Source organism: Podarcis muralis, chromosome 4 (assembly GCF_964188315.1).
Source record: "Podarcis muralis chromosome 4, rPodMur119.hap1.1, whole genome shotgun sequence".
Lineage (NCBI taxonomy): Eukaryota > Metazoa > Chordata > Lepidosauria > Squamata > Lacertidae > Podarcis > Podarcis muralis.
Window position 1 is genome coordinate 9,653,965 of NC_135658.1, and position 11,841 is coordinate 9,665,805.

General features: G+C 48.0%; 1 protein-coding gene across 1 annotated transcript in view; it reads left to right on the forward strand.

Moving 5' to 3' along the window:
• Positions 1 to 8,308, forward strand: part of UVRAG (UV radiation resistance associated) — an 87,225-nt gene extending 78,917 nt beyond the window's left edge. The window contains exon 15 of the mRNA XM_028725886.2: positions 6,230 to 8,308. Coding sequence (XP_028581719.2) covers positions 6,230 to 6,920 — 691 coding nt within the window. The 3' untranslated portion in view covers positions 6,921 to 8,308. The remainder of the gene's footprint in view (positions 1 to 6,229) is intronic.
• The last annotated feature ends 3,533 nt before the right edge of the window (positions 8,309 to 11,841 follow it).

Genomic DNA, 11,841 nt, shown 5'->3' on the forward strand with positions numbered 1-11,841 from the left:
GGCTGCATCTCCCCTCCCCCCCAATTTCATATTTCTTCAAAGCCTCCCCCCACCCCAAGTTTCTATTGATCATATTTTGGTACATTTCAGCCCCAGATGTGATGGCGTGGTAAGTCCAAGCCTTGGTTAATATTATGCTGTCTAACATTATTATTAGCCCTGCCACCGAGGCAGGATGGAACATTCCAGCCACCTAGCAAATAGATCAAGCAACACCATGCGGTGTATGTCATTTGCATAGCTTAATTTGCCGGTGGAAAATCTGCAGGATTTGACTTTCCCCGCTGTGGAATTCTGGTTTCCAACTTGAGGTAGACCCTTGTCCCTGGGTGGCTCCTTAGAGTGGCATGTTCTCATTATCAAGACAAAACACATTCTTTGCCTGGCTAATATTTCAAAACATGTGTGGATATTAGCCCTGCCTCTCCGGGACTATCGCGTTCCCCCTCGGCGCATGTCTATGGCTCATTTCTTTCTCACCTCCAAGGCTCAGATATGTCCGATGATTCTGAACGGTTCCTCTTGGTACTTCCTTACAGTATAAACGGTAATGAGGCTTTTCATAGATCCTCCCTCAAGGGGAAGATTAGGGGGGCCATATTTCCAGCTAGGGAAGTTGGGCGCAAGCACGCTTGAGTGCCAGAGCTCGATTCACATGTGCATGTGCGGAATGTTTGCATGCAAATGACTGTGCACAGATGGTTAAGTTGATCTCCACAGGGCCCCAGCTATTAAAATTTAAATTTATGGCAGCATATATATAAATATATGTGAGGCAGGTAGGCCACACTATGGACTGCAAGAGTCTCTTGATCCACATGGCTGACAAAGCGTTGCCAGATGCCCCTTCGCTTCTGTCAGAATGAGATTGGGGAGGGTTAAGCCCCTCTGCGTGAGTTTTCTTGTTATAGCACTTCCGTGGGATTCCTTCCGTTTGATAATTCTTCTGTGTTTGCCTTTAATCCAGTGTCTTTTGTGACAAGTAGGGTGAGATTGACAGGTGTTATGCATGTGCATTCCCACCTTATCCCCAGAATGCCCCCCACCCCCAAAAAAAGAATTTGCAAGGAAGCACCCTGTGGAAGGATGCTATGGCCCACGAAAGCTGTTGTTGTTGTTGTTTAGTCGTGTCCGACTCTTCGTGACCCCCTGGACCAGAGCACGCCAGGCACTCCTGTCTTCCACTGCCTCCCACAGTTTGGTCAAACTCATGCTGGTAGCTTCGAGAACACTGTCCCACCATCTCGTCCTCTGTCGCCCCCTTCTCCTTGTGCCCTCCATCTTTCCCAACATCAGGGTCTTTTCCAGGGAATCTTCTCTCTTGTTGTGAGTTTAGGCACAGAGTGACTCGGCCTTCAGGACACATTTGCAGACAACTTTGTAGCACAGAGTTGGTCGGCCAACTGGCCTGGTCCTGGAAGCCAGTTCCCCGTAGAGCATGTAGATAATGTACAGAGTTACTGCCACAAGATACAATGGCCGCTAGCCTAGTTCGTTTTAAAAGGGATTAGACAAATTAATGGGAGGGAGTTCCATCAGCAGTTGCTAGGCATGATGGTTGGCAGATGCAAGATGCTCTCGGAAGACCAAAGGAGATGCCTATGGGGGAAGCCCATGAGCAGGACCTGAATGCAGCAGCCCCCTTCTCACCCACGCTCTCCAGCAACTGGTTTCCAGAAGCATGCTCCTCTGATGCTGGAGAGAATACTAACAGCCGCTTGATAGCCTTGTTCTCTGTGAATGTGACCAAACCTCTTTTAAAGCCTTCCAGCTCGGTGGCTGCCACTATATCTTGCATATGTAGTGCCTGGGGTTAATATTTAGAGATGTTTGTTAAGTGAAGGACAATACCCTTTTCAGACTAGAGATTTCTGCTTGGAATTTTGCAGATTCCGCTGCACAGAGTTCAGCCTTGAGGCTGCCTCGCATAAGTACCCCTTCCCATTCATACATTTGAGCATCCTTGCATTCGCTTTACACTTTCCTCTGGCAGAATTTGCTTTCAGTTACAGTGATTTACTGGTTCATTATTTATTTTTTTGCCTCTCAAAGAAGCTATTTATTACTTTGAACTTTCTCTTCTCCGTATTGTCGTCCTGGACATCCATGAGTATCCTGTGTTTACACAGTTTGCTGATGAAATACGCAGGCAGGCAGTGAAAATAATGCGCTGAATGCTCCTGAGCCCCACTTAAGTCTTCCTCCTGGGTTGTAATATTGCTTCTTCTAAAATAAACGAACAGATACAGATTTGGTTTGAGGATGAAAGCAGATGAGGTTTAAGGCTCACTTCCTGTGTATTTATGATGGATGGATGCTCTTGCAAGTCAGTCCTTTGTAGGATTGAGCCACCCACCCAAAGCCTTTTCCACCTCTAAAGGGGGAACTTTGAGATGGGAATTTTGTTGTTGCAGTAAGCTCCCCGATCCCATTTACCCCTTCCCCCTGCTTTTCTCCTGCCTGTCCATGGCAGGTACAACTGGTTTCTACTCCTGCCTGATCCATGTTTCACATCTTGAGGGTAGAAGAGGGGGTTGCTTCCCTTCCTTGCTGCTTCAGTGCACTTCAGATGCTCACTGGGACCGCAGGTTGTGTTCCAGTGGTGGCAAGGACCACAAAACCAGGAAAGCACCAATGGCATGGAGTGAGAAGAGGAGGAAACTCCAGGTGCTGGAAGGAAGTCCTATTTTAGAACCGATGCATTTTTGAAGTTAATATGGTGCCTCATCTGAAGGAGGCGTGGAGAGTGGCAATGAGAAGCCAGGCCTATTTTCAGTGCTGTCTTCACATTTGTGGGGATCTCTCCCCAGTGAAACCCGCCAGACACCGTCATTGTCATAACTGCAGTATGGTTATGGTCTGTGTGAGCAAGATGAGGCCTTCTTATTCTTGTTGGATGAACACCTTTGAGATTCTGTTCCATCTTTCCTGCGCATTTGGCCTTCAGTGATCAACATGCCACATGTTTGCATGGTTGTAAGTCGCTTCAAGAGGGACGCAGGTGGCGCTGTGGGTTAAACCACAGAACCTAGGGCTTGCCGATTAGAAGGTCGGTGGTTTGAATCCCCATGACAGGGTAAGCTCCTGTTGCTCGGTCCCAGCTTCTGCCAACCTAGCAGTTCAAAAGCACGTCAAAGTGCAAGTAAAGAAATAGGTACTGCTCCGGCGGGAAGGTAAACAGCGTTTCCGTGCACTGCTCTGGTTTGCCAGAAGTGGCTTAGTCCTGCTGACCACATTACCCGGAAGCTGTATGCCGGCTCCCTCGGCCAATAAAGCGAGATGAGCGCCGCAACCCCAGTGTCAGCCTAATGGACTGGACCTAATGGTCAGGGGTCCCTTTACCTTTACCTTTAAGTCACTTCAAGGCTTCTTGTGTTTGGGCATGTGGAAAGTAACAGCGACGGTGATTTAGGCACTTGGGGAGAATTGCTATTCAGAACATGCCCCCTGACAAAGGCTCGTTCCAAAATGCATAGGGCTTTCTTTGAAAAAGAATGTATAACCTCTCTCTTCCTGTGTGCCGTACTCATAATTTTGTGGTGTGTGTACTTCACAAGAATCCCATAAGTGCAGTGGCCTGGATTCCGTGATTCTTTGCTTTCAGCATGGGGGAAGAAATAGTGAGAACACCACGCAGACTGACCTGCACCCTGCGCAGTCTTCTTCAGCCTCACATTGCCTGACTATATCCTCTACTCCAGTTGCTACACCGGTCCTGGGCCCAGACCATGGCATCTTAGCTTTCCCCTCATCTTCTAAAGGAGAACCGCTTTATGTTGTAATTTCTGTTTCCCCTTCTTTCATTACTGGCCATCTCCTCCTGGCACCTTTCGGTGACCCCGTCATTACTCTGCATTATTTAAGCTATAATCTTTAAAGAGGTGAGAGATTTCCCCCCCCCTCCTGCTTTTCTGTAGTTGACATGATACTGGCCAAAGGGTTTGCCTGAAGTGTCAAACTTTTGGGATGGCTGTAAACCAACTTAAACACCTTCATTTCTTGTTGCCATGAGGTCATATTCGCAACCAAAAAAAGAAAGGTGGGGGGCGGGAATCAAATGTTTTAAGTTACATTCCCGCCCTCCCCCCTTAAAGTATTCTCATACCATTGGGCTATATAGCTGTGCATCTTGGCAGGGCTCCAGACAATCACGATTTAGTATTTTAACCAGCTGCGATCAAGTAATGTCCCTCAGAGGGAACATTTTGTACAGAGGGAAAGATACATATTTGAGACTGTGAATTGTACTCTGTCTTTACATAGGTTTTTGCAGGCCTTTTGCAAACATATTAAATAACAAGGCAATCTGTTTGGGGGGGGGGTTTAATCGAGGGTTTTGTTTTGTCTTAAAGAAGGATCTTTTGACCAGGAAGTCAGAGGCAAGCCTTAAAAAATGATGGCAAAAACAGTGAGACGGAAATAAGTGCACTGATTTTGTAGCGCCGATTCTTCTTAAAATTGGTTTCTGTTTGCATGTGGCTTCACCTCAAATAATTGTTCAGTGTGGATGGCATTGTTACCTGTTCTGATGTTGCCCTCCAGATGTTGTGCACTACAACTTATCCACCCCAGCCAGCATGGGACCAGGTTGGAGAAAGCTGGGTGGTGCTGTGGGTTAAATCACTGAGCCTCTTGGGCTTGCCGATCAGAAGGTCGGTGGTTCGAATCCCCGCGACGGGGTGAGCTCCCGTTGCTCGGTCCCAGCTCCTGCCAACCTAGCAGTTTGAAAGCACATCAAGTGCAAGTAGATAAATAGGTACTGCTCCAGCAGGAAGGTGAACGGCGTTTCTGTGCGCTGCTCTGGTTCGCCAGAAGCGGCTTAGTCATGCTGGCCACATGACCCGGAAGCTGTATGCCGACTCCCTCGGCCAATAAAGCGAGATGAGCGCCTCAACCCCAGAGTCGGCCACGACTGGACCTAATGGTCAGGGGTCCCTTTACCCTTTAGTGGAGATGAAGTGAGCTAAACATCCTGTTGACTTAGCTTCCCAAAGTGGAACTCCTCAGAAGTTACCCAAATAAATTATGACGTCTTTTTAGACACTATCTCTGCCAACCCATCCCCACCTCCCCCCCCCCCCAAAAAATTGTATTTATAAAGAGGTTGGGAATAGGTCTTGGCCTTTCAAGGATTCTTGCTCTTGCTACAGCATGTCAAAGTTGTCCGAAAGTTCCAGCATTTATTTGAAAGCAAAATTCTCCTCTGAAGAGGGTTTCATCTCCCAGGGTCTGGGGAGATACAAACATAGGCTCTCTTGGCTTAGACTTGAGTTACAAGGGAGAAAGTGTCTGAGCCCAGGGCTCACTTCTGATCTCTCCCTTGAAGCAATTTGATGGTAGTGAAAAGATAAATCAATACAGGCAGCCCCTCATTTATTCGCCTTCAATATGTGCATGACTGCACATCATTCTGAACCTGGAAGAGAGCCTAAAATGTCACAAAAAGGGGCGGGGGCAGAGTGAGGTGTTTGCAGGCATTTTCAGTGGTGTTTCAAATATACACGACTTCACTTAGATGCACAGTGCCTCGGAATGTAACCGCCGGGTAAATGGGGAGTTGCGGGTACCATAGAGCCAGCTCTGGAATTCATCAGAAACAAAGAATGCAGAAGCAAAAGCGAATGGCTTAGGATGCAGAATCCAAGGTTGAGACTTTCGTGTGGCACTGTCTGTTAACATCAGAATGTGCAAGCTTTCAGGGTACCAGGTCCTCAAATAAGCTTGGGATTTCTGTAAAAGTTTAAAACTTGGCCAAGTTGGGAGTGACTGTGACCTGCCTTGTGCCTATGTTGCTGGTAAATTGGCATATAATTAGTGAGGTTTCCCCTCTTGCCTGCCCCATAGCCATACATTCAGTGCCACCCTTAGCTTTTGAGCCTCATAAATGAACTAAAACAAAACAATACTAAACGGTGGTGCAATGGATAGGGAGTGCGGCTTTCATGTAAGAAACTTGGGCTCAGATCTCCACTGAATTGCAGAGCCAGGGAGAAGTCACTATTTTCTTGCTGCATGCCTTTCTTCATGGTTTTGTGGCAAGGATAACAGGAAGCTATGATGCTCCAATGGCATATAAATAAAATAGTGAGCCACAGAAGTAGGCATAGAAGCCTATTGCTGAAATAAGAAATTGTAATCGCAGATCTGGAAGGGATGAACCGGACTCCCCTGACCTTAGCAGTGCTTAGGTGAGATAACCTTTCACTGTCTTTATCATTTCTCCCCATAGTGATCGGCACCACATTTCCAGCGCCATTCCAGTTCCAAAGAGGCAGAGTTCTGCGTTTGGGGGTTTGGATATTGGGTTCACCAGCAGCCATCCTTCTCCGGACAAGGGACTCCGAAAACGGGCCAACTCTGAGAACGAGAGACTTCAGTACAAGACTCCTCCTCCGAGTTACAACTCTGCTTTAACACAGCCCATTGCCATTGCGGGAGAGCCGAATAAGAAGGCCGGGTCTTTATCCTCCTCTTTAGATACCTCCATTGACTTCTCGAAAGAAAACAAAAAGGGAGGGGATCTGTGCCACAGCTTGAACGGCGAAAACAGGGGCCCAAACACCTCCCGAGACCAACAGGGGTCTTTCCTGGGACCCTCTCGTGCAATAAATGGCGCGGCATTGCCCAGCGAGTGCCCCAGCGTGGCCACCAGTGACCAGCTGTCTGCCTTCCGCGGTGCCCTTGGTGCCGACCTCCTCTGCACGGTTGAGCAGGCGGAAGAGATCATGGGCATGGAAGCGACGGGCTTTGGCACCGGAGACCAGCTCGAAGCCTTTAACTACATCCCGGTGGACCACGCCGTGGCGGTGGAGTGCGACGACCAAGTCCTGGGGGAATTCGAAGAGTTTTCCCGGAGGATTTGCGCGCTGAACAAGGACGCCCCCACCTTCCGCAGGCCGCGGAAGGGTTCCGACAAGTGAGCTTTTTTTGGACACAGCGGAGGTGGCGCCACGTTTCACAAGGTGAAAACTACGTATCTGGAATGAAGATAAAACTTGCACTCCTAATCCCTGATCAGTTATCGGGTGGGATTGGGTGGGTGGGCGGGGGAGAGAAGAGAACTGTCTTTATAGTTTTGGGGAAGTAGATTTGGGTTACACACAATCATGGTCTCGCCACAGCCCAGGTAAACCTCTGCTGCTTCCTCTCCTGGTTTTCCTAGTATTTACAGATTGCTCTGGCAATTGGAGCAGGCCACTGGAGCATTGTCTGCTTTTAAGTTTTAGATTTCTTTCAGCCCTTTGACAGGTTGGGGTGGAGGAAAATTAAGTCAAACACTTAGCTGAAGGCATACAGGAGTGAATGTGTGCGCCGTTCGACACATGTTCTCTCTCCTCCTCAACAGCTTTTTGCCTTCATCCAGCCCTTCCTGCTTCAGGGGCAAGTTGCCCTGTCAAATCCAGTAAGAACGCCTCTTCCTACACAATGTTATCCCCTTCCTTCCTTCCCGCACCACTCTTGGCGGCGTCAGTCACTGCGCACGGCCCAGTAAGCGCCCCATGCATTTCAGCGGGTCATGTGCAGGAGATGTGCCCGGCATATTGCTCCCATTGCTCCTAGGTAGAAAATTTGAGTGAGGGTGGGGGTGGAGAGGGAAGCTCCATGGGCTTAGGTCTTACCCCAACCTTATCACTGTGTGGCCAGTTTAGGAAGAAATACAGTTCTGGCACTCAAGCCAGTCCCGAAAAACTGAAGACGCTGCTTCTGCAGTTTAGTAGCTCTCTGGAGCACTTGGGACTACAGGTGTGTCTCATGGGACCAGCAAACTGCAATAAATCAATCCATAGGCACATTAATTATTCCCCCCCCCCCCCGACTCTATTAATCTGTGAAGTATACAAACACGCAAGCCAGATGTTACATATACAGTGCAATAGGTTTTGAGATGATGTGAATGGACTCTTAATAGTGCTTGCTGTTGGCCATACTTAATAATAATTTCATTTGGTTGAGGTGGGGCGAATCAACCAAACCTTCTGTACTTCTCAGCTGGAGCTGTCCAACAATTTGGTTTTTTTCCCCAGTGGAGCAAGTTCGACTCCAGATGAGGTAGTTTGCCACTGGGGCATGTGTTTCCAACTGCACTAACGTACAAGCGGATTTTGTGGTCTGCTTGAGATTACCGACGATATGCATTTATTATTATTATTATTATTATTTTTTGGAGTTCAGGTGTGTCTGGCTCTCGCTTTCTACATTGTATACCGATGTCTGGGCTCGGTTGTGAGCTCACAAATAAATATATATATATAAATATAAATAAATAAATATATATATGTATAGCAGAATAAAAGTTTAATTTACTTCATGGTGTGGTGCCTGACAACTTCTTCCCTCGGCTTGCCTGCTCCTTTGAACCTTTGCTCTGGCGCATTTGGCAGACATCATAACAGAGCTGAAGCCAACTGTTAAGGAAACAGCGGAACATGTAAGACAAATCAGGACACTCTTGGTAGCTCTGGCAGGCCGTGGACAACTGTATTGAGATCAATTGTGTTGCTTTCATTTAACCTTCCTTGGTATGGAGACTTCCAGCTGTTCTGTACTCCCATAAGCCCCAGCCAGCCCTGAGAAACCAGTAGACGGGAATAATAATAATAATAATAATAATAATAATAATAATAATAATAATAATAATTTATTTATATCCCGCCCTCCCCAGCCGAAGCCAGGCTCAGAGCGGCTAACAACAGTAAAATAATGTTGTCGTTTAGTCGTTTAGTCGTGTCCGACTCTTCGTGACCCCATGGACCAGAGCACGCCAGGCACTTCTGTCTTCCACAGTAAAATAATACAGCATTCTAAAATCAGTTCATTACAAAATCAGTTCAAATCAAATTGATGGCAACCATTGGGCTAGAGTTCTGTGAAGAATTACCAAAGGACCGTGCCTTGGCCAAAGGCCTGGTGGAACAGCTCTGTCTTGCAGGCCCTGCGGAAAGATGTCAAGTCCCGCAGGGCCCTAGTCTCTTGTGACAGCGTTCCGCCAGATCGGAGCCACAGCCGAAAAAGCCCTGGCTCTGGTTGAGGCCAGCCAAACCTCCCTGTGGCCCAGGACCTCCAAGATGTTTTTGTTTGAAGACCGTAAGGTCCTCTGTGGGACATACCAGGAGAGGCGGTCCCGTAGGTACGAGGGTCCTAGGCCGTATAGGGCTTTAAAGGTTAAAGCCAGCACCTTAAACCTGATCCTGTAGTCCACCGGGAGCCAGTGTAGCTAGTATAGCACTGGGTGAATGTGATCCCGTGGTGAGGACCCCGTGAGGAGTCTTGCCGTGGCATTCTGCACCCGCTGGGGTTTCTGGGTCAGTCTCAAGGGCAGCCCCACGTAGAGCGAATTACAATAATCCAGTCTACATCTACATCTAGGGGAGGCCGAATCTGTCTTACCGCCAGTCCAAGTAACTTGTACATGTTTTTGGTTTTTAAAAAACCCCACCATTCCATTTCTCCATCGTAATACCAAATCACGATAAGTTTCGAACCGCCTTGCAACGTTCAGAGAAGTGTGAAGTCTTGCGGATAGCGGAATTCCAATGCGCACATGAGTCTGAAACGTGGCTTAGGTCACTGCCTGTAGGAATTTGCAGAGATCAAAGCATCCCCCATAGGCGCCTTCATATTTCTCATTTCTCGCCGACTTCCAGCGATACATGCGGGAGGGAGCCCTGTTTTAGGAGAACATTGTGTTTCCAAGATGAAAGCAGATACGAAGGGTCTTTCTGCGCTGCCTGCTCCAAGGCTGTTCATTCAGGCTTGAATACTGGCACTCGGTTCTGCTATTGTTGCCATCGCAAAGTGATGAGTGGGGAACTGCCAGCTGGCCCACGGCCAACGAGGCTGCACCCCTGTAAGCGACCTGAATCTCGCCCAAGGTTTTGGAGCGTAGATCGCACTGCTGTGCGTCTGCCAGACGAGTCTGTTCATTTGTCTTCCACCCATGTAATCTATTCAGTCTGTCGTCGTCATCTCCTTCAACGTGCATTTGCGAGGAACCAAATAGTAAAGATGATATCCAATTCTGTTATAGTTATTTGCATTTATATCCCCCCACTTTTTTCTCCAAGGAGCTCAATGTGACATAACATGGTTCTCCCCCTCATTTAATCTCCTGCTACAATCCTGGGAGATCGGTTAGGGCAAGAGGCAGTGACTGCCCAATGTCACACTCGGTGATCTTCATGGCCGAGTGGGGATTCGAACCCTAGTCTCTCAGGTCCTAGTCTAACACTCTAACCATAATACTATGCTGGCAGTTCACTTGTGCAAGAAACAGGGACGTGGGTGGCGCTGTGGTCTAAACCAATGTTCCCCAACCTTGGGCCTCCAGCTGTTTTTACAATTCCCATCATCCTTGACCACTGGTCTTGCTAGCGAGGGATGATGGGAGTTGTAGTCCAAAAACAGCTGGAGGCCCAAGGTTGGGGAACACTGGCCACTGAGCCTCTTGGGCTTGCCGATTAGAAGGTCGGCAGTTCAAATCCCTGTGACGGGGTGAGCTCCCAGCTCCTGCCAACCCAGCAGTTTGAAAGCACACCAGTGCAAGTAGATAAATAGGTACCACTGCGGCGGGAAGGGAAACGGCGTTTCTGTGCGCTCTGGTTCCCATCAGTGTCCTGCTGCACCAGAAGCAGTTTAGTCCTGCTGGCCACATGACCCGGAAAGCTGACTGTGGACAAACGCCATCTCCCTCAGCCTGAAAGCGAGATGAGCGCCGCAACTCCATAGTCGCCTTTGGCTGGACTTAACCGTCCAGGGGTCCTTTACCTTTTACAACAAGATGACTGCTACTACCATTATTCCTTTATCTCCGACTTGTCCTTCACCCGCAGATTCCAGGGCAGGTTACAACAATTTAAAAAACAGTTCAGACATATTTCATTCACAATAATAGAGTTGGTCCTAAAACCACATGTTTCGGATGTCAAAGATCAGGATAAAGAAGTCTGTGTGAAATCTCTTGACTTCTCGGGTACCACTGGACAGATCTCAGAGGTTGGTGGCACAGCTAATGGAGGGTTTCAAACAGAAGGCGTGTGACCAATTCCTGCATTCCATGGGGCTGGACTAGATGGCCTTTGGGGGACCTTTCCAACACTATGATTCCATGTTTCCTTCTCTAGTTAAGGCTACGCATCGCTTTTTGGACCTTCTTCCAGAGATGCCACGCAGCTGGAATAACAGACGCACAGAGCATTCTGGTGCTAGGCGCCATATGGGTTTGTGGAGCTTTATGGGGTGTGGAAATGGGATGTTCGCACATGGAGGCAGGTTTTCTTAATCTTCCGGCACTTCCTGCGATCCAGGCAACGGTATGTCTCTGCCCCCCACCGAACCCCCCACATTTGCTTCTGATATATCCAGACAGCAAAAGCAGTCGAGAAATAATCTTTAGCTGATGTGAAGTGGTATATGCCTCGAGTAAAGAGGGGTGGTGGCTGAACTGTTTCACCCAAAAGTTCGGAATGATAAAAATCAGAAAAGGAGATTGCAAGGGGCTCCAGGACGGTCTCTGCAAAGTGGGTGAATTGACCATTAAAACGACAAATGCAATTCAGCTTAAGGGGCGGCGGGGATCCTTCTAGCATCACAAATAGGTGAATAGAGTCTGAACCAGCTAAGACTGACCGTGAAAAGGAACTTGGGATTGTAGTAAGTAGCATGAAGGAAATCTCAACCCCATGTGCAGGAGCCATGAAAAAGGTAAATCCCATGTTAGGAATAATTAGTTTGGAAACGAAGTTTCCCGTATTACAATGTTGTATGGCCGCACTTGGATTGCTGTGTACAGGTCTGGTGGATGCACCTCAAAAACTTGTGACAATGGAAAATAAACAAGTAAGG